The 23,917-nt window shown below is 32.2% G+C and overlaps 1 protein-coding gene across 1 annotated transcript; it reads left to right on the top strand.

The window, feature by feature from the left end:
* The first annotated feature begins 5,484 nt into the window (after positions 1 to 5,484).
* LOC139844659 (1,4-dihydroxy-2-naphthoyl-CoA synthase, peroxisomal) lies at positions 5,485 to 14,730 on the top strand. Its single transcript, XM_071834888.1, has 9 exons — positions 5,485 to 5,856; positions 12,497 to 12,619; positions 12,859 to 12,960; positions 13,443 to 13,481; positions 13,570 to 13,668; positions 13,797 to 13,844; positions 13,947 to 14,042; positions 14,206 to 14,328; positions 14,417 to 14,730. The coding sequence occupies exons 1-9, from the start codon at positions 5,590 to 5,592 to the stop codon at positions 14,531 to 14,533; spliced, it is 1,014 nt and encodes a 337-aa protein (XP_071690989.1). The 5' UTR covers positions 5,485 to 5,589; the 3' UTR covers positions 14,534 to 14,730.
* Positions 14,731 to 23,917: the final 9,187 nt, after the last annotated feature.

Genomic DNA, 23,917 nt, shown 5'->3' with positions numbered 1-23,917 from the left:
TTAGTAACCTACAACTAGTTGTCCACAGTTAGATGTACAGAAATAAATCGATAAATATTATCTTGAATCAATCCACGACCCAGTGTATACGTATCTCAGTATTGATCACAACTCAAACTATATATATTTTGGAATCAACCTCAACCCTGTATAGCTAACTCCAACATTCACATATAGAGTGTCTATGGTTGTTCCGAAATATATATAGATGTGTCGACATGATAGGTCAAAATATTGTATACGTGTCTATGGTATCTCAAGATTACATAATATACAATACAAGTTGATTAAGTTATGGTTGGAATAGATTTGTTACCAATTTTCACGTAGCTAAAATGAGAAAAATTATCCAATCTTGTTTTACCCATAACTTCTTCATTTTAAATCCGTTTTGAGTGAATCAAATTGCTATGGTTTCATATTGAACTCTATTTTATGAATCTAAACAGAAAAAGTATAGGTTTATAGTCAGAAAAATAAGTTACAAGTCATTTTTGTAAAGGTAGTCATTTCAGTCGAAAGAACGACGTCTAGATGACCATTTTAGAAAACATACTTTCACTTTGAGTTTAACCATAATTTTTGGATATAGTTTCATGTTCATAATAAAAATCATTTTCTCAGAATAACAACTTTTAAATCAAAGTTTATCATAGTTTTTAATTAACTAACCCAAAACAGCCCGCGGTGTTACTACGACGGCGTAAATCCGGTTTTACGGTGTTTTTCGTGTTTTTAGGTTTTAAATCATTAAGTTAGCATATCATATAGATATAGAACATGTGTGTAGTTAATTTTAAAAGTCAAGTTAGAAGGATTAACTTTTGTTTGCGAACAAGTTTAGAATTAACTAAACTATGTTCTAGTGATTACGAGTTTAAACCTTCGAATAAGATAGTTTTATATATATGAATCGAATGATGTTATGAACATCATTACTACCTCAAGTTTAGTAGGTAAACCTACTTGAAGTGACAAGAAATGATCTAGCTTCAAAGGATCTTGGATGGCTTGAAAGTTCTTGAAGTAGGATCATGACACAAAAACAAGTTCAAGTAAGATTTTTACTCGAATTAAGATAGTTTATAGTTATAGAAATTGAATCATAGTTTGAATATGAATATTACCTTGAATAAGAAAGATAACCTACTGTATATAACAAAGGTTTCTTGATCTTAGATGATTACTTGGAATGGATTAGAAAGCTTGGAAGTAAATTAGTAAACTTGAAGGGATTTTTGAAGTGTTCTTGAAGTGTTCTTCCTATGATGATTATAGCTTGATTCTTGAAGTGATTTTTGATGAAGATGATGATTAACTACTGGAAAAATACGTTCATAATAGTGTGTGTGTGTTGAGAGAGGATTAGAAGTGAAATGGAGTGAATGATGAGGGGTAATTGGTGAGTGGTGAGTGGGGTTAAAAGGAGTTCTAGTTAGTTGACTAGCTCATGGTAGAAGTTAAAATTGATTAGTCATACATGACATAATCAAGAGTGGAATCCCATGCTAGTTCCTATTGGTATATACTCATAGTAAGTACATTTTGAAGCTGTGTATAATACGGGTAAGAATACGACTAGAATTCTTGATGAAAGAAAAGAATGAAAAAGTAACTGTAACCATTTTCGTTAAGTATGAGTGTTTTGATATATGTCTTGAAGTCTTCCAAAAGTATTTTAATACATCTAAATACACTACATGTATATACATTTTAACTGAGTCGTTAAGTCATCGTTAGTCGTTACATGTAAGTGTTGTTTTGAAACCTTTAAGTTAACGATCTCAATTAATGTTGTTAACCCATTATTTATTATATCTAATGAGATGTTAAATTATTATATTATCATGATATTATGATATATTAATATATCTTAATATGATATATATACATTTAAATATCGTTACAACGATAATCGTTACATATATGTCTCGTTTCGAAATCCTTAAGTTAGTAGTCTTGTTTATATGTATATAACTCATTGTTAATATACTTATGGAGATACTTACTTATCATAATCTCATGTTAACCATATGTATATCCATATATATATCGTCATGTCATTTTTACAAGTTTTAACGTTCGTGAATCGCCGTCAACTTGGGTGGTCAATTGTCTATATGAAACATATTTCAATTAATCAAGTCTTAACAAGTTTGATTGCTTAACATGTTGGAAACATTTAATCATGTAAATATCAATCTCAATTAATATATATAAATATGGAAAAGTTCGGGTCACTACAAATTGTGTTTCAAAATACTTATATAAACTTTATCAATCGTTAATTTAACTGAAAACATTGAAACAAATTCGAATTTTAATGAAGAACAATTGTTGAATTTTTCACTTTAAAACTTTGACTCAGAAATTGGAATTCGATATCAAAAATTGGAACTCGAAACTTTGCAGATAGGTTGAGCACGAGATTCCTAACATGACTGCATTTTTCGTTTTTGAAATTGGATTCGAACTTGAGATTTGGCTATAAAGTTGAAGAACAGAGTTTAGTCGAGCTATTTAAAAATTCTGTTTAATTTAATTGACATGAATTGATAACTGTCGTTTATAATTGGTATTTGATAATAATGGTAGATTAATTAAATGGTACAACGATTGATTTATATCAAGAAAAGTGTCGACAGGATTATTCCTTCACGTACAGAAATATATAAAAAAAAAGAAAAAAAAGATTGTGACAATAAACAGATTTTGTAATCATCTGTAACTGGTCTCGTTTTGCAACAGGTTATTAGACAGAAAACAAATTTAATCACAGTATTGACAGATATAGTTAACAACTTCGTACGATTTTATTAATTTTTATATATAATAATAATAATAATAATAATAATAATAATAATAATAAATAATACAGATCGTGATATATATTTGTATATATAGATATCTATTTGTATTTATATATTTCCATACATGTAGACTCCTATATTTATATTTTTTTTATAGATTATAATTAATATTATTAATAAATATAACAATAATAATAATACTCTTAATATTATACATAATAATAATACAAATTTATAATAATATGATAGTAATAATAATGTCACTAATAATAATAATTTTAGTAATGTTTTTATATCTCTAAGTATGATAATGATAATAATAATAATTATAATGATATTCATAATACTAATTATAATAATAATGATTATAATAATAGTATTATTATTAATGATAATAGTAATATTAATAATAATTATATAACAATATACATATATATACATATATTAAATTTTATATTTATCCTAATGTTATTTATACCGATATTTATTTTAATAATAATAATGAAAGTAATAATATTATTATAACAACTATATTTAAATTTGTTTTTATATATATATTATTACTTATGTAATATTTAATGATCATATAATACATTATATAATAAATTTTATTAAAGATTTATTATTTATACATTTTGTATAATATAAAATTATATAACCATACATATTTATATAAAGCTTCATTTTAAATTATACTTACTTATTTTATGTCTTATTTTACATTTTTAACTCAAATGTTTAAATTATAATTTATAATTTCAAATTAATATATACACTTGTATTTATATATATATTTATACATATTTATTTACAAACAATTGTTCGTGAATCCTCGAAAACAGTCAAAGGTAATTGAATCCATGTAAACAGTTCAAAAGTTTTTAAACTCAACGTTACAGACTTTGCTTATCGTGTCGGAATAATATAAAGATAAAGTTTAAATTTGTTCGGAAATTTCCGAGTCGTCACAAGTGGCAATTAAATTTAAATTATTCGTTATGAATTGAACAAAAATATTCCCTAGTCTGGTAACTGTAATCACTGGTTTCTACTGGTGAACGCGAATCCTATGGATAGATCTATCGGGTTTGACAACCCCATTTCGAGCTAGTCGCGCTAGCAATTTATAATCGGAATGTTTAGTACTTCGTATTTTGTTGTAGATACACTTGTTCAGTGTATATTATTTATTGTGTTTGGCAAGGGTAAATAAAGGGTTAAGTGGTTACCAGGTGGCTCATTGATAATGGAATACTCCCTCCGTCCCAATTTAATAGTCCACAGACAAAATGACACACAGTTTTAGGAAATCTCACTAACTTCATTTATCTACCAATGAAATATTTTCTCTCTCCAGATCCACCAATCAAATATCCTCCCTCCTTTCTATTTATGGAAGTGGACTATTAATTTGGGACATCCCAAAATGAAAAAACAGGACTATCTAATTGAGACGGAGGTAGTAATGTTTTATGTTTTCTAACATTTTAAATCTTGTGGTCTAAAGTTTATTCAATTATTTAAACCTATAATTCACTCAATATTTTTGTTGACAGTTTACTCGCATGTTTTCACAGGTACTTGAGTTTGTTTGATGTTTCCGCTGTGTTAGAAGAGTCTGCATGCATTTGGGCAGATTTTGTTAAACATTTATGAAACTTTGAACTTGCATTCTATTTTTGAATAATTTAATCTTGTGGGTTTTGTTGACAATGTTTTATGTCAACTTTGGTATTTAATATGTTGAGTTACTTAAACCACATATTTTTGGTATATTTCCTTTTTGGGAAACTTTTGAAATAAAAGAATGCAATGTCGTTTGTTAAATTCATTTAAGTTCGATCAAGCTGTGGGACCAAGTGACGGAGCCGTTAAGTGTTTTGACGGGGCCATCACATCGCGTAAATTTAAAAGAAAATGTTAAATTTTAACTTTAATTTTCTTTTTTATTTTATAAAAAAGTTATAACATTAATAAATTTTGATAATTGAATTAAAGAAAGAACATGTTTAGTTAAAATTTTAAATTTTAATTTCAAGTGGACAACAAAATTCATCAAGATACTACGTATATGTCAAGTCATTGTCATGTAAACTTGACAAAAATTCATCCGGTTAAAAGTTTATATATGTTGATAATGACACATAAACAACAAATTTATAGCATACATTAGTATATTTTAAAGTATATAACTTACATTAAAATAAAAATAAAAGTATTGGTTTAAAAAAAAAAAAAAAAGAAATAAAAAAGAAGACTATCTTTGAGCTGATTTTAATTAGAATAATTATAATTATAATATAATATAATTTGACACCTCATCAACTTTAAATCTTTAATATGATGTTAAATTGTTGACACGTTAGCAATCTAAAACGTTTTTTTTATCTATTTTTTTGAACAACAGTTTTTTAAATCAGTAAATTACTTATTTCAACCACACTCATCAACTTTAAACTTTTTTTTTTTTTTTTTTTTTTTTTTTTTTTTTTATCTATGATGATGAATTATTGATCATCGATGATGATTTGTAAATCAATAACCTCATAAACTTTATACACTAAATTACGATACCAAGTTATCAACACAGTATCAAACAATAGTGTCAAAATAGTTTTATTGACAGATTAATAGTGTCAAAATAAGCCCATATGACACCTTATCCGATAAGATAAAGAAATCTTTAACCACCATTTCCTAACTGTCATACACACTTTTTCCCTCCATTTCTTCCCAAATCTCAAACCGCCATCACCACTGCAACCAGAATCCGACAACCATGGCTGCCGGAAATCAAGAGAAGGACCTGATCACTGTCACAAGGAGAGTTTCAACCGTCACTAACCACCTCCTTCCTCCACCCTCCAATTCGATTCTCCCGAATATAAGTTCTTCGAACTGTAGCGCTTCGATGAACGACAGCTATCATCGAATTCACGGTGAAGTGTCAGATCATATACCTGTTTGGAAAACTGCCTGTGATGAATCTGGTAAGGAGTTCACTGACATTATATATGAGAAAGCTGAAGATGAAGCCATTGCGAAGGTTAGTAAGTTAGATAATGTTAATGTTAAAATTATTTTAGTTAATTACTCTATAAAAATATTATTTTAGTTAATTACTCTATAAAAATATTATATTAACATTATTGATTTCTCAGTTCATTATATCAAATTTGAACCTTACTCTTAGAGTATATATTTAGGTTAGTTGCCCAGTTTGGTTATGGGTTAGGTCCATTATGGTTATTTAGGGTTCTATTAGGGTTTTATTGAATCTTTGAATAATTACCAAATCAATAATGCTATATAACAAAGGTTTTGAATGGAGTTGCTTTTTAATGAAAATAATATGTTCGATAATCATTTTAAACGAGTAATGTAAATGATATAAAATTACCTTATTAACATTTGACATGAATAAAAACTACTACAATATAGTTGTTTAATAAGTGTTCTTGATATAACTTAAAGAGCATATATCATAAAACTTAGATACTTGATGGTTAGGAGATAGTTCCAACTCTGATTCAGCAACATCTGTAATTCAGAGGTCAGAAACAAATACACTGAATGCTGGTGCGTTTGTTTCTGACCTTTGAATTAAATGATTCAACATTCTGTTGGAAACTTCGACGAGCCCAACACACCCACTATAGAGGACCTAGGTTATACTCACTCACTAGACCAACACTTTGACGTTGGTTAGCCTTTAATTTTATAAATCCTTAGTGCACAATAATACTTAGGCGACAGTGTCGACCATATATCGTTCAGGCGGTATAACCGACCATATATCACTTAGGCGGCAAAGCCGACCATATAATAGATACAACACAAGTGCACTAAGAACTTAAACACAAACTGAGGCTTAACCGGGAAACTTAACAAAGAACCCTTTTATTAATACAAAGAAACAATTACAATATTATAGACTCAACTCACACTCTTACTTCTTCACAACTTCTACTTCTAACTATTTTTCACTTCTTACTTCTTCTCTACTTCACACTTCATTTACTCACACCTTACTCACAAATGAAATCAACACCCATATTTATACTACTCCATGGAAACTTCTACACACTAGATTTTTCCATAGATAAATATCTAGATATTTTTACCACATAAAAATATCTAGATTTTTTTCCTTTTAACATCTAGATTTTTCTTCATATATATATTAATATCTAGATATTTCTTTTACATTTTAATATCTAGATATTTATATACATTACTAATTCCATATTATCTAAATTTGCATTGTATTTTAACACTCCCCCTCAATGCAAATTTTCTTCTAACGATGTCTTGCAGACCATTCCAAGTGCTTCTCTGAATTTTTCAAACTTTGATTTACTTAGGCTCTTGGTGAATATATCAGCAACCTGTTCATCTGTCTTTGTTGGCACCATCTTGATTTTTCCTTCAAGGACCTTCTCACGAACATAGTGATAGTGCACTTCTATATGTTTTGTTCTTGCATGGAAGACTGGATTTTCTGCTAGTCGTATAGCTGATAGGTTATCGCAAAGAAGATTTACTTGATAATCTGTTGATTGATGAAGATCTTCCATTAGTTGTTTCAACCATGTAATTTCTTGTGTTGCTGATGATGCCGATCGATATTCTGCTTCAGTGCTTGATAAGGATACAGTTGGTTGTCTCTTGCTGCACCATGATATTACTCCCGATCCAAGACTAAACATGTATCCAGTTGTTGATCGTCGTGTATCATAGTCTCCAGCGTAATCAGCGTCACAATATCCAGTCACGTGACATTCTTTTGTTTTCTTGTACAAAATGCCAAAGTTAATAGTGCCTTTAACATACCTTAAGATGCATCGTACAACATCAAGGTGAGGCTTCTTCGGATTGCTCATGTATCGACTAACCACTCCAACTGAATAAGATATGTCTGGCCGACTTAATGTGAGATAAATAAGACTTCCGACCATCTTTCGATACATGGTAACATCTTGAAGACTTTTTCCTTCATCTGCTCGTAGTTTTGTATTCGGATCCATCGGAGTTGAGATAGGTTTGCAATTAAGCATTCCGTACTTTTGTAAAAGATCTCGCGCATATTTCTGTTGTCCCAGAAATAATCCTTCTCTTTTCTGCTCTATTTCGAGTCCAAGAAAATGTTTGAGTTCTCCAAGCTCCTTCATATGAAATCTGATAGACAGATTCTCTCTTGTTCTTTGGATCTCCTCATAGTGATCTCCCGTGATGATTAAGTCATCCACATATACTAGCACTATGGCTAGTTTTCCTTGATCTTGTTTCACAAATAAACTAGAATCTGAAGGAGCAACTGTGAAACCACTTTGTACTAAGAACTCACCAATTTTTCCGTACCAAGCTCTTGGAGCCTGCTTCAAGCCGTATAGTGCTTTCTTTAATTTGCAGACATGGTCGGGATGGGACTTGTTCTCAAAGCCTCTTGGTTGATCCATATAAATTTCTTTGTCAAGTTCTCCATGTAAGAAAGCGTTCTTGACATCCATCTGCCACAGCTTCCAAGATTTGCTAGCGGCTAAAGCTAGTAGAGCTCGAATTGTTGTGATCTTCGCCACTGGACTAAATGTTTCTTCATAATCCAGCCCATATTGTTGAGAAAAACCTCTAGCAACAAGTCGAGCTTTATACCTTTCAATGGATCCATCTGATCGAGTCTTCACCTTGTAAACCCATTTACAAGATATTGGTTTTACATCTTTTGGCTTTGGAACTAAACTCCATGTCTGGTTTTCTTTTAGTGCATTAATTTCTTCTTCCATCGCTTTCTGCCATTCTTGACTTTGTGCTGCTTCTTCATAAGTGGAAGGCTCAATAGGTATTGATTCATCCACATGAGCAGCATTAGCATACCTCGGATTAGGTTGCCTAGGCCTTGTTGATCTCCGTAATTCTTGCACATGCTCCTCGGCATCTATTTGGCTTGGACGAACCTTTTCGGATGTAGATTGATGTACCCCAGTTTTCCATGGACTCGTTTCCTTAGAGTACGATCCATCTCCTTCTTTAATTGGATCCGATATGTGCTCTTTATGTTCTTCTTTCTCTTCTGGACCTTCTTCTAATCCATGAGATTCTGGAAGCTCTATCTTTTGAGGTGACCACCATGAAGAAGCTTCATCAAATACCACATTTCTTGTAGTATGGCACTTTCCAGTATTTGGATCACAACATCTCCATCCTTTTCTTGATTCATCATAACCGACAAAAATGCATCGAATTGCCTTCTTATCAAATTTGCTTCGTAGATGATCTGGTACGAAGACGTAACATACACATCCAAAAACCTTGAGATGGTTGACGGTTGGCTTGATCTTCCATAATTTTTCATAAGGTGAAATATACCCCAACTTTGTTTGTAGGAGTCTGTTAATCACGTACGACGCCGTCCTCATACATTCGGCCCAAAATCTACCTGGTACATTCTTACCATGAAGCATACTTCGACAAGTTTCGGCAAGGTGGCGATTCTTGCGTTCCGCCACTCCATTCTGCTGTGGAGTATTGGGGCAAGTTAATTGCCTTCTGATCTTGTGCTTCTCAAGATAGATGTTGAACTCGGTTGATAAATATTCTCCTCCATTATCTGTGCGTAAGCATCGAATCTTAGTATTGAGCTCACTTTCTACCTTGTTCTTGAACTCTTTAAACTTCTGAAAAGTCTCTGACTTTTCCTTCATGAAGTAAACCCATACATACCTTGAGAAGTCATCAATGAATGTCACCATATACTTCATACCTCCAAGTGATGTTTGTTTCACTGGGCCGAAGACATCTGAGTGTATGAGCTCTAGTGGTGTCTTGGACTGATGCGCTGACTCCTTGAATGGCAATTGGTGAGCTTTGCCAAATTGACATCCAGCACATATTGTATCTGTTCGGATATCAATTTGAGGAAGCCCATTTACTATTCGTTTCACCATCATGTCCTTTAACTTATTGTATCCCACATGCCCAAGACGTTCATGCCACAGATCAGCCGTCTCATTCTTTCGAGTCTTATCCACATATGCTGTTTCAGCAGATAGTACATAAACCGACTCTATTCTTCTTCCTTGCATAATTGGATTGCCAACCACCTTCACTCTCTTGAATACGGACACATCTTCTGATCCAAAGAGCACATAATTCCCTTCTGCTGTCAATTGTGGTACTGACAGTAAATTCTTCTTTAGGCCAGGGACAAGATACACCTTCTCGAGTTGGAGCTTATGAGAGTCGCCTTCATTTGGAATTATTGTCTTTCCAATGTGAGAAATAGACAACCTTGAATTGTCGGCTGTCAACACAACTCTCTTTCCTTTGTAATCCTCCATTTCTTGCAGCTTCGTCTCATCATTGGTCATATGATTTGAGCACCCAGAATCAATGATCCAATCATCTTTGTAGTTTATTTTTGACTTTAAGGTTGCTGCAAGAGCTTGATCATCCATGTCAGCTTCAACGGAGAGTCCTGCTTCTGCATCCCATGTTTCCTCATTAATGGTTGCTTCGAATGTGACCTCTTTCTTCTCATCTCTTGCGGCGGCCACATTTTCTTCGAAAGTTCGCCTTCTGGGGAATCTACATTCTCGAGCAAAATGACCCTTCTTGCCACAATTGAAGCATTCACCATTCTTTCTCTTATCATTTTCCCCGTATTGTTGGTGATGATCTCTTCTTCCTTGTTGAGCTCCCCCTGAAGCGTTGCCTTTTGATTTTGGGTGACCCTTCCACCCATATGTCTTACTTTCTTTCATCGCCTCTTGTCTTCGAGATGTTGCTTTCTTTTTATTGGTGAAGAGTGCATCTTCTCCGTCTTTTACGGTTACTTCATTCATCTGCTTGGCTAATGCCTCTTGATTTGCCAATAGATTCTCCAGCTCTATTAATGATGGTTGAGTAGGCCATCCTCTCACAGCGGCTATAAATCCATTATACTCGGATCTTAAGCCATGGATGATAATTCTCTTCATCCTTGCATCACTCACTTTCTCTTCAGGAGCAAGCTGAGATATCTCACGGCAAATAGATTTCACCTTGGTGAAATACTGAGAAATAGATAGACTTCCTTGTGAGATACCTGCGAGCTCATTTTCCAAGAGCTGGAGTCGTGCTTCATTCTTCTTTGAAAATAATTTTTCAAAAGTTTCCCAAGCTGCCTTTGGTGTTTTCTCGTCACGGATGTGCTCCAATAGATCCTCCTCGATTGTAGTCTTCAATATAAATAAAGCCTTCCCGGCCTTGATGTTCCATTTTCTCAAGGCTTCGGCATTTTCTTTCGGTGGAGGCGTTGTGTCACTGCCAGCAACTATTTCCCATAAATCCTGTCCTTGTAGGTAGGATTCTATACAAGTCCGCCAATAACCATAGTTGTGGTTATTGAGACTCTTGATTCCACTGCTCGTACTTGCAAGATCTGCCATCATGACGTCCAACGTCCAATAAGCTTGATCCCAGACCGATGAGCTTTCACAGTTCCTAACTGTGCTCCGACAGAATCTCCCTTAGAGCCTTGGTGAAAACAAGTCAATGTAAACGTCCAACGTTTACCGATGAGTACCTCCACTAGCAATGGTCCCAAACGACCCGCTCTGATACCAATTGTTGGAAACTTCGACGAGCCCAACACACCCACTATAGAGGACCTAGGTTATACTCACTCACTAGACCAACACTTTGACGTTGGTTAGCCTTTAATTTTATAAATCCTTAGTGCACAATAATACTTAGGCGACAGTGTCGACCATATATCGTTCAGGCGGTATAACCGACCATATATCACTTAGGCGGCAAAGCCGACCATATAATAGATACAACACAAGTGCACTAAGAACTTAAACACAAACTGAGGCTTAACCGGGAAACTTAACAAAGAACCCTTTTATTAATACAAAGAAACAATTACAATATTATAGACTCAACTCACACTCTTACTTCTTCACAACTTCTACTTCTAACTATTTTTCACTTCTTACTTCTTCTCTACTTCACACTTCATTTACTCACACCTTACTCACAAATGAAATCAACACCCATATTTATACTACTCCATGGAAACTTCTACACACTAGATTTTTCCATGGATAAATATCTAGATATTTTTACCACATAAAAATATCTAGATTTTTTTCCTTTTAACATCTAGATTTTTCTTCATATATATATATTAATATCTAGATATTTTTTTTACATTTTAATATCTAGATATTTATATACATTACTAATTCCATATTATCTAAATTTGCATTGTATTTTAACACATTCAGTGTTGAACCATTAATTAAGATGTAAACAAATGCACCCTAAATTAACTCAGATATTTGATAAAAGTCTATAGAGCTTTGGAGAAAAGTTAATGAATTCCATCATTTGGGGCAAACAATACTAACAAATTCAGGTCAATGTGTGAATAAGCAAGGTGACATAGAAAACATAATTTTACAGTTAGAGGTGTGTAAAGAATTCTAGCTCCAACAAATGATTTTAGAAATCAAATATTGCATAAAATGGAATTTTTAATTTAAGGTTCAATATTTTACAAGGGAACAGGTCAAAATGACGGTATCGATGTGAACTTCTGGTAAATGTTCAAGAAATAAGTTGTTGGCTAGAGTTAATATTATATAGTACTACATCTTATTGCATATTTGACGAACTTTTATATTTATATACTTTTTTCACAGATAACAATAAACAGGCCTGAGAGGAGAAATGCATTCCGACCACATACAGTTAAGGAACTAATTCGTGCATTCAATGATGCCAGGGATGATAGTACTATAGGAGTCATCATTCTCACTGGAAAGGTAATCCATTTCCATTTAACGTTATTTATATGTCAAATAGCTTTGGATTACTTTCCATGAAAAGGTTTAATCTTTTGATTCGATTTAAAATGTAGCCACCCTAACCATTTTCATTCGTACTTAATGTGTTCGTAAAGTGTGCATTGTGTTGGCATGAGATGTATTTTGGGTAATAATTGACAGGTCTGTTTTATACAGTTGGTAGATGTATAACTAGTTTTAACATGTGTCTTGTTCAGGGAACCAAGGCTTTTTGTAGCGGTGGTGATCAGGCACTTAGAAGTAAAGATGGTTATGCTGATTTTGAGAATTTTGGCCGACTTAATGTTCTCGATTTACAAGTAAAGTATATTAGGTTATTCAGTTCATAGATCAGTTCAATATTTTGATATGGCAATTTTGACCCATTTATCTATAAATTGGTTGATTTGGGTTATCTTTTATCTCTAACTGGTCTGCAAAATCTATCAAAATAGAATCTAGATTATCTATAGTTAAAAATGACCCTACATGCTCTATTTGTGCGTACAATCTCTTTAATAGCTTTGGTAAGAAATGGACAAAAGTGTATTGTGGTTGAACAACCCGCCCGTTTAGCCACCTCTGCCTCTTTAATAACTGTGCAGAAAATCTGCAACATTATGGAAGAAAATAAATATAAATATTAAATATCAAGCATCATATACAATTCTCCAACAGTGTTGTTTGATTTTGTTCTTTTAATTATATGTGATTTAAATGTAAAATTTGTTCTCTTGCCACCTGGTTTAAACAATCAAAAAACAATAGTTGATTTACAGAGTGTAGTTTGATCTGATTGTAGGTGCAGATTCGTCGACTGCCTAAGCCTGTAATAGCAATGGTAACTTTCGTTTTCTCTACTTCCCAATTATGCTAATTTGTTAAATCGGCAAGCTACAAGTAAAGTCCTCTTTGTTGGTTATGAAAAGGTTGCAGGCTATGCTGTTGGTGGAGGGCATATATTGCATATGGTCTGTGATCTAACAATAGCTGCTGATAACGCTATTTTTGGCCAAACGGGTCCTAAGGTGAGAAGGTCAACAAACTTATATTTGACAAAGAATTTCTTCTTTGTTGATAATTGAATCTAAATATTATCTAGAGTTAATAGTCAACTAACATCACATACACTTTGTTTGATGTATGCGTTTAATAGGTGGGAAGCTTTGACGCTGGTTATGGGAGTTCGATAATGTCAAGATTGGTGAGCTTTAACTATTAGAGAAAGAATTTTGAATACTTACTAATAAGATTGGATTTACAGTCAAATTTTTGTATTGATTAAAAATCCTTTCGGGCTAAATAGGTGGGGCCTAAAAAAGCCCGTGAGATGTGGTTTTTAGCACGGTTCTACACTGCTCAGGAAGCTGAAAAAATGGGACTGATCAACACTGTAGTCCCTGTAAGTTCATTTTTTCGCTTAAATAGTCGCCAGTAAATAAAAACATGGTTCAAATCAACCCATTAATTAGTTCATTATTTTTTCAATGTCACTATTGATTGATATTGAGATGAATATTTATAACAGTTCCTTTGCTAATGAAAAGTTTTTAATCATATGTTAGCTAGAGAATCTAGAACGAGAAACAGTTAAATGGTGCAGAGAGATCATAAGAAACAGCCCAACTGCTATTCGGGTGCTAAAAGCATCTATCAATGCAGTTGATGACGGTCATGCAGGACACCAAGTATGCATGTTTCGTGTTCTTCAGATTTAGAATAATATATTTATATTTTTTCTGTTATAATTCGGTTGATGTGCATTAATTGGTTCAGGAACTAGGAGGAAATGCAACTCTGATTTTTTATGGAACTGAAGAAGGTAACGAGGGGAAGACAGCGTACATGGAACGTAGGCCTCCGAACTTTTCAAAGTTTCCTCGACGACCTTAAGTTCATTCGATTCTCTTGAATAATATAATATTTGTTGTAGCTTCATTGTTATATGATTCTTGTGTTATAATTAGCGAGAAGTTGTGTCTTGAAATACGGAGTAAGAGTTAAGATCAAATGTATTAAATAAATATCTGATGAAATGTACTTTTCTTTGTACAAGTCATTGTTTTGATTTTATCATTTCCATTGAAAGTTAACTATGGAATTATGAGACTAGTAGAAAATTTTGTACGAGCATTGTATGAAATGTACATATGTAGTTGTGACTAGTAGGGATGGCAATGGTCACCCGATCTGGTGGATATTCATCCGATCCACCCGCTTCATAATGGATATGGATGAACTTAAATGGATATGGATACGGATATGGATGAATCTAAATGGATATGGATATGGACATGGTTGAAAAGTTTCATTCATGGATATATCCATTACCACCTGAAATAGGTATACAAATACATAAATATAGATATATTCTTATATATATATATACTATTACAAGCTCATATACCGTTAGATTTACATTTTGCTTTCAAACCTATAACGATATAACTATAAAATATTACAATAAAACATGTATATCTAACAAAATAAACTTACACATTTCATATTTAATTTTTATAATCTATGTCTTATATTAAATCTAACAAATTTTGTTATATTTTCGACAAAGATTACACATTTTTATGGATAGAATTAAATAACGTCATGTTATATTTATTTTTGCTATACTACGTTTTCGTTTTAATCGTATATTAGAAAATATTATAACATTTTTTAAATATCCATTGGACATCCATTAACCCGCTTAATCCACTGGATATGGATACGGACGAATGACCTGAAACTAAATGGATATGGATATGGATGTGGATGAACAAAAACTAAATGGATATGGATATGGATATAGTGTCACCCGGCCCATATCCGATCCATTGCCATCCCTAGTTGTGACTGTATTAGGTCATGAGTCACTTCATGATTAACGGGAACCAACTTGATCTGGGCCAATTGGGTCCATGTTTATTTTTAACTTAAATAGAAAAGAAAGAAAAAACCAAACTTATCTAATACCACAACAACAGTAACAAAATTCAATAACACATAAGTGGTGTATGAGGGAGGTGAGATGTAGACAATCCTTTCCTATCCGAGAATAAAGACAAGTCATTTCTCCACAAAGAGTGAAAACACTCTCAAAAGTAGAGAAAGTCATCCCTCTCTCTATTCGACGGATAGAGAGATTGCTTCCGAGTGGACCTCCGACCAATAAGTAGGGAAAAAAATTTAAAAATAAAATAAAAATAAAATTGAAACGTCATGAAAATGGTAAAATCAAATTTTCATGGGTTTTAAATTCTGCATGAAATTTAATTTAGGCTCTAAGAGTCAATCAAGTCGCCAAAAAATCGACGCTTGCTGTCGACTCAATAACTAGAGCCTTTAAATTAATGTCGACTCAATCGACGCTTATCTAATACATCCTGTTAAATTAATGTTTACAAACCTATTCTATCTTATAAAAGGGAGTTGATGCTGAGGTCATCACCTACTTTTAGGTTGTAATATGTGCTTCAAGAGTTGTAACATGCTAATACACGGAGCTTTAAATGTTGTAATATGTGCTTCAAGAGTTGTAACATGCTATTAATATTAAGATATAGAAAATTACTTAAATAAATAATTCTTATTCTCTCTCTCTTTAAAATTCTCTAAAATACACGGAGCTTTAAATGTTATACTTTATATTTTATGTACAAGCTTGCAATGCATGGTACAAGCTGATAAAGCATAAAAAAAACTCACAGTTTATTTTTACGAAGATGGTAAGTTAACTTTTGAGTTTGACTTTGAAAAGTGCTTTAATATATATATATATATATATATATATATATATATATATATATATATATATATATATATATATATATATATGACATGTACATAGTGTTTTGAGAATTGTAAATTACAACCAAGAAAACACTATATTTATAACAAAATAATACTCCGTAAGTGTTATGTTAAGTCAGCTATCAAAGTAATATATATACTTTTATGTGCAAAACCAATTTCTAAAGTAATTATAGTTCTAAGATATCAAATAATCAGGTTTCTAAAATAAACCCGTGTTTTCACGGGTCAATTAACTAGTACAACATATATTTGTAACCTCTTAAAGATACTTTTATTTATATTTTCAGTATCAGCAGATATTTAATACACGAGTTTGTTTAAACGACACAGTTTAATAATATGTTTTAGGTATTAAGTGGATGTAATACTAATGTCATTTAGTTTAATAAACCGTGGAACCAAGGATTCCGACTAATTACTACTAAAAAATCTGAAATTACCGACGGAAAAATCTGTCCCAAATCCGTCCCAAAAGACGTTTAGCGACGGATTTTCGACGGATTGGGGCGGACCCTAAAATCGCCCTCGGTAATATTTACCGACAGATTTTGGGATGGACCTAAGTTTTAGCGACGGATTTACGATGGAAATATTTGCGACGGATTTCCTTCGGATTTACGTTGGGGTTTTCCGACGGATTTGGGACGGCATAGTTAGTGAAGGACATTTTAACGATGGATTTGAGACGACCAATTTACCGACGGACACATGTACCGACGAATTTCCATCGGATATTTGGGACGGATTTGCGACAATCTCGTTAACGACGGATTTGCGACAACAATTACCGACGGATTAACAGCGAATGTTAGCGACAAAATAACAATGGCCTACCAGCAATGTTTCCGACGGAATTTCAGTTTCAAATCCGACGCTAATTTAATACTTAAAAAAAGATTCTTAAAAATTTCAGCTTTTCTGCCCAGATTTAGAATCTGCTAATTGAATCAAAAATTACTAAAAACAACTTTCATTACAATTTCTAGATATCCAAATAATTCACGGTAATTGTTCAAAATCAAAGCACTAGCCAATAAGCTTTTGTAAATTTGGCAACAGCTCTAGTCCATTAAAATTCAGAATTACATACATACAAAAACAAATCTAAAAACTACCATTTCATTACTAAACTTTTGAATTGCAAATTAACCACCGCTGCCAATTCAAACGAACATCAATTATTGACAAACCCTAAAAACCCAAATTTAAACTTTCGTAAATTTGGCAACAACTTTAGTCCGCTCACCGGACTCCCCATGGCTATGCTTAAAATTCCGATCTCAGGGTGCATGATGTTTCGCGAGGTGTATATAAAATACTATTAAATTTTACAAGGAAATACTTATTAAATACGATACAATTTTACACAAGATATTTATTTATTTATAGAATGGATATACTTAAACCTTGCTACAACACTTATAGGCAGTGTACCTAATCGTAAAGTAGTGTAGTTTTTAGTAAGTCCGGTTCGTTCCACAGGGAAATCTTTAAACAAAGCTTAACGCTATATTAGTTTACTTTTATAAAAATACAAATATATATATAAGTAATATTATTATTATAAAGGGGGGGGGGGGGGTTTACCGTTTAATGACCGGTTTGTCGATTTTAAAACTTTAGTCGCAGTTAAAACCAAATGTAAAATATTAAAAATAAATACAAGATTTAAATTAAAGCGTAAAGTAAATAACGATAATGAAATTGCAAATAATAAAAATGCGATAAAATAAACTTGCGATAATTAAAAAGTACGATAATTAAAAGTGCAATTAACTACAATAATAATAAAAATGTGATAATTAGAAGTGCAATTAAATATAAAATAAAGGAAATTAAATATGAAATAAAAGAATTATGCTTATTTAAACTTCCGTAATCATGATGTTTGACGTGTTGATTTTAGTTTTATGCCCATGGGTTAATTGTCCTTTGTCCTGGATTATTTAATATGTCCGTCTGATTTTTGTCCATAACAGTCCATCAGTCATAAATATAAAGTGCGAGTGTCCTCGTCAAATTATCCTTATACCCGAAGTTAAATATTCCAACTAATTGGGGACTTAAACTGTAACAAGATTTTAATACTTTGTTTAATAATTACACCAGGATGTCGACTGAGTGTAACCCAAGGTTTTAATATTTTGTTATCAATTATACCAAGTGTCCTTGTACATAATTTCACCCCTGTTTTAATTATTCTAGTGGCTATTAATCCATTCCCGTGTCCGGTTAAATGAACGATTATTCGTACATATAAATACCCCGCCCATCGTGTCCGATCGAGTATATATGGTAATATATAAATACGTCGAATTATAAGTTTGTATATTAAATTAACAAGGTATTGTTTAGTTAATATAAAACCCATTAATAACCTATAGTCTAATTTCCATAAGTGTCGTTCTTTTATCCAAACCCAAATTATGGTACAAAGCCCAATTACCCAATTTTAGTAATTAGCCCAACATCATGATTACTTCGGATTAAATAAGCATAATAATAACTTAGCTACGAGACATTAATATAAAAAGGTTGAACATAACTTACAATGATTAAAAATAGCGTAGCGTTACACGGACAGAATTTCGACTTACACCCTTACAACATTCGCTAACATACCCTTATTATTAGAATTATAATTAAAATTAAAATATAAATTATAAATATATATATATATATTTTACGATATAGATAGAGAGATGGATGGATATATGATGATTAAAATGCTCAGAATTCGGTTGGCTTTATAGGGAGTTTCAAAACTTGGGGCTCCGCGACTCGCGGCCCTTTTGGCCTTCAAACTCCGCGAGTCGCGGAGATTGAAATTACAGCTCAGTCCCTTTTGGAGTCTTTCTTGCCGACGGTTTTAAATATAAATATAATATATTAAATAATTATAAGAATTATTTAAATATTATATTATATTTATGTGCATAGTTGACTTGTAATTTTTAGTCCGTTGCGTCGAGCGTTGAGAGTTGACTCTGGTCCCGGTTCCGAATTTTCGAACGTCCTTGCGTACAATTTAATATCTTGTACTTTGCGTTTTGAATCTTGTACTCTTGTAATTTCGAGACGTTTCTTATCAATAATTGGAACCTCTTTGATTGTCTTTTGTACTTTTGAGCTTTTTGGTCGTTTGCGTCTTCAATTCGTCGAATCTGTCTTTTGTCTTCACCTTTTATTATTTAAACGAATATCACTTGTAAATAGAACAATTGCAACTAAAAGCTTGTCTTTCTTGAGGAATAATGCTATGAAATATATGTTCGTTTTTAGCATTATCAAATATTCCCACACTTGAGCGTTGCTTGTCCTCAAGCAATATCGTCTTGAAATACAAGAATCACTTCTTTATTCTTCACACTTTGTACATCAGTGATTTCTATACGGTGGTATAAACAATGGTAGTAACGATATGGTTTACAGTCCCACATGACTATAAAAATTTAGATCCATTAAGGAAATTGGATCTTTATGAAAACATTTGATCTTTTGAAAATTAAATCTAGTTTTTACCCTAGATAAGTTTTCCGGAATAACCCTTTACCGGTGTTTGCAAAATATTTTTGTGGGTTTGGTGGGTTTCAGATTTGAAAATTTTAGCTCAAAACTTGCTTTTTTGTGTCACCCACTTGCTAACCTTGTATTTGGGAAGCAACACGTCCAGTTTACTTGCTCCGTATAATACCTTTCGGTAAACTACCGTCCGGTTGTAAAGGAAAGCGTTGAACAAGCAACTGTTAAGGCAATGTCTAATGACATGTATTTGATTATGGTCTATAACGTGTCGGACGCAATTACTATCCTTGGTAGGAGCAATAGTAAAGCTCACCCTTATAATTTTTCGGTCTGGCACAAGGTCTTGTCTTTGACCATGCTATGAAACCACCGTTCTTATGGTTGACACCCGATTTGGTTCAGGTGACCTAATGAATTCCAGGTGAATTCCTAAGATTTTACGTTCAATGGTAATGAACGCTTTGAAAATAGGGTTTTCAGAAAACAAATCGGTTTGTAATTTTGATCAAAATATTTTCTCGTTCAAGCTCGAGTTTAGATATCATTGAATTCCATGAGTTTGAATTCTCAATCTTTAAGGTCAATCTCTAGGATTGAGTAATATCAGGCTTAAAAGCTGATTTTTAATCTTTAAGGAGATTATCCTTTCTGGGGATCTGATTCATTAGTCTTATCCAGCTAATTTGCATGGTGCCCCCCCATTTTACGAGATAAATCCTTCTCATGGTTAGGATAAATCTGACCACTTGGCGACCCTGTTTAATGCTGAGGTCCGTGGATTTCCTGCTGATTTTAGTGATGACTTTTCTAGATTTTTTGTCAACCTACAGCTGGTCTGGACGACAACTTCATGACCTAAATCAAGAAGCGCGTTTCTTTTTTCGGAAGACTTTACTTCCTTTTAATGATGGAACTGATTCATCGTGTAGATCCATCTTTCTTTTCTTTCATCGGGTAAAATAGTTTAGTTTAGTCCAAAGCAAAAGTATTTTCAGTTATTTGTTACAGATATATGTGACATATGTTTAAGATAACTTGGTAAATTTTCCCACACTTGACTTTTATTTTCCTTTTTATCGTCCTCTATTCCATTTTAAATGAATTTTAACATTTTGGTTTGTTTCTCAATTTATGTCCTTTCCGAGGTAACAATAATTTCGGTGTTAAAACCTAGTTTTATCGTTCATAAAATATGTATAAACATGATTTTGAGTTCATTTAATTGAAAATTTTTTTTAAAAATTTTACTAGAATTGGGTAGTCAGTATATAAGACTAGGGCTGTTCTTTATTATCAGAGAGCACTAGATTCTAATACAACTACTGCTTTACTAGTATTTTTAATGGTAACCAAGTGTTTAAGATAAAAATTTTAAAATCCGAAAGAATTTAATCCCTTCCCACACTTAAGAACTTGCAATGCCCTCATTTGCAAGAAATTAGTAACAATTTAAATTATTGAGGGTGATTTTTGTGAAAATGATTAAATTTTTACCAAAGTTTCCAAATATATTGGCGTTTGTTTGCTGAATAATAAATGGTGCACATCATTTGTTCATTCCGTCTTGTTGTTATTTCACATATATTTTGCATCTTGTCGTCAAAATTAGTTGCTTTTACTGAACTTAATGCCAGTCTTTGAAAATGCGTTGTTTTACCCTGTTGTGTACATAAGATAAACTGCAAACATATATACATATTTTTGAAGTTTGGTATATTACCCCACATTCAAAAATTATTAAAATCTAAGAATAAAAGTTAGACAATTATAAAAACTATTACAATATTAACAAAAGTATTAAACGTATCAATCATTACAAATTACAAAATAAAAAAAAAAATAAGTAGACTAGGGATGATATTGATACCAATAGGGGTTCCAGGCATAACCATAGGTGCTATAAAATGCTTCGGCAGGGTTATACGTAGGATATGGTGGCTGCATCTCTATAGACCAGGGAGGGAAGATGGGTTTCGGTGTAGGAATATAGTTTCTACCTATATGTTGGCAATGAGCTATGATTTGGTTCTGATGAACTTGCCAATCTTCAAATGCTCTCTGTCTAGCATTTTCGTACTCCTGAGAAGCTATAAACCTTTGCATTTCTTGCATCTCATTTCCCCCTCCTACATTACCTTGCTGTTGGTTTCTCTCAACCTGTGGATGTCTACCATGGTATTGTACTGCGGCGTTATTTCGTATAACAACCCTCACTTTTTGACTTCTGAAATTACTGAAATGACCCTAGGGTTTACTGTCTGACTATACGTATTAATTATTTAAGGGTTGTTATATACACAATCAATTTAACGTTGACCAAATAATAAACTTTTATTCGACACTCACTGCTAATTAAAATTTATGCATTTCAATAATATTATTTATAACTATTAATCTATAAGTAATGAATAAAAAGTGACATTTATATAAATAATAAAACAATTGGGAACTAAATAAAAATAAATACAAGTCATGAATTAGTAAAAAGAAAATAATACTTATCATGTAGTAAATGTAAAAATAATAATAAACATAATAATAATAATAATAATAATAATAATAATAATAGTAATAATAATGAGACTAAAGAATTTTAAACAATTACATCCTTATGTTGACTAAAAATAAAGTATAAACTAGTACATCCTTATGTTGACTAATTATAAACTAGTACCACCTTTTGTTGACTAAAAATTATAAAACAAAATAAAATCATTAATTAGAACATCCTTATGTTGACTAACACTTTAATACTTGCACTATATAAACACTCCTAGACTCCTAGTTTCTCATTCACAAATCACACCAAAATCCTCTCTCAAAAACAATCTCTCCCTCTCCCTCTCTTGTGGTATTCGGATCTTCAAGCTTGTTCTTCGTGTTCTTCAAGAATCTTCAAGGAGTTCTTCAAGATTTTTAAGGCTTTGATCTTCCATCTTCATCTTGTTCATCTTTTCTTTGTTAATTATCTTGAATCTTCAAAGGTATAACATAAACCCTAAACTATTTACATAAACTTTAATCTTTGTTAATTCATATTCATATTATAAACTTGTTATTCATAAGTATATACATAAACACTCATAGATTTATATATACATATATACATGTAAAAAAAAAAATTATGTATATATACGAATTATATATACATATACATATTAAAACCTTAAACCCTAATACTACTTATACTATTACTTAACATGTATACACTATTACTATTACTAGCACCTATAACCTACTACTTATATTGTAGCACAAAAACATTTTGGGATATGTATTAGAGATGTATAGATCTTCGAACTTTCTTGACGAATGGTTTCTACGAGATTCTAGGCAGAGGGTTTGGATTTCCGATTTAAAGGGTCCTATGGCTCAAGCCCCTAGATCTAAATTAGCCATTCGAAGGGAAAGGGGTGATTGGAAGCTTATCTAATACGGCAAGTATCCTAAAATGAAAAACACTCATAAAAGTAGAAACTCTCTAGTCATAGAAACTTAGTAAAATAAGAAACTTTCTAAAAATGGAAACTTTATAAAAATAGTAACTTACTAGGAATAGAAACTTAGTAAAACAAACTATACTTAAACACATACTTAAACTTAAACATGGGCAAAACACTTAACTACTCTTAAATGTCAATAGGTTGACTTTCCTGCTCACTCGTTCAACTCTTTATTCCGAGGAATAACTCTCTCTTTACTTACTAAGGTGACTTTCATAGCCCCACTCTTATTGCTATAGCACTTTTTATACTTACTGGGGTGAGACACATGCTGCTTTTATACTTTAAACAACTTAGACACAAGTACGAACCTAAACTGTACTATGACTAGCTTATGCTACTAAGACCCCACAGTGATATTTTTTAATTGCTTTCAGGATAAGGCATTCTTAATTATTGGGGGTAGGCCTATCGGGAGTAACGTCCCCGATACATTTGA

The sequence above is a fragment of the Rutidosis leptorrhynchoides genome, chromosome 4, assembly GCF_046630445.1.
Source record: "Rutidosis leptorrhynchoides isolate AG116_Rl617_1_P2 chromosome 4, CSIRO_AGI_Rlap_v1, whole genome shotgun sequence".
NCBI classification, from domain to species: Eukaryota; Viridiplantae; Streptophyta; class Magnoliopsida; order Asterales; family Asteraceae; genus Rutidosis; species Rutidosis leptorrhynchoides.
This window is presented reverse-complemented; position numbering and strand designations above follow the sequence as displayed.

What these genes read in the sequence shown, in the direction of transcription:
- LOC139844659 (XM_071834888.1), top strand. Translation starts at nt 5,590, where the DNA reads ATGGCTGCCGGAAATCAAGAGAAGGACCTGATCACTGTCACAAGGAGA. An exon ending in TCATCATTCTCACTGGAAAG is followed by an intron (nt 12,620 to 12,858) that starts GTAATCCATTTC and finishes TGTCTTGTTCAG; the next exon opens with GGAACCAAGGCTTTTTGTAG. An exon ending in TTAATGTTCTCGATTTACAA is followed by an intron (nt 12,961 to 13,442) that starts GTAAAGTATATT and finishes ATCTGATTGTAG; the next exon opens with GTGCAGATTCGTCGACTGCC.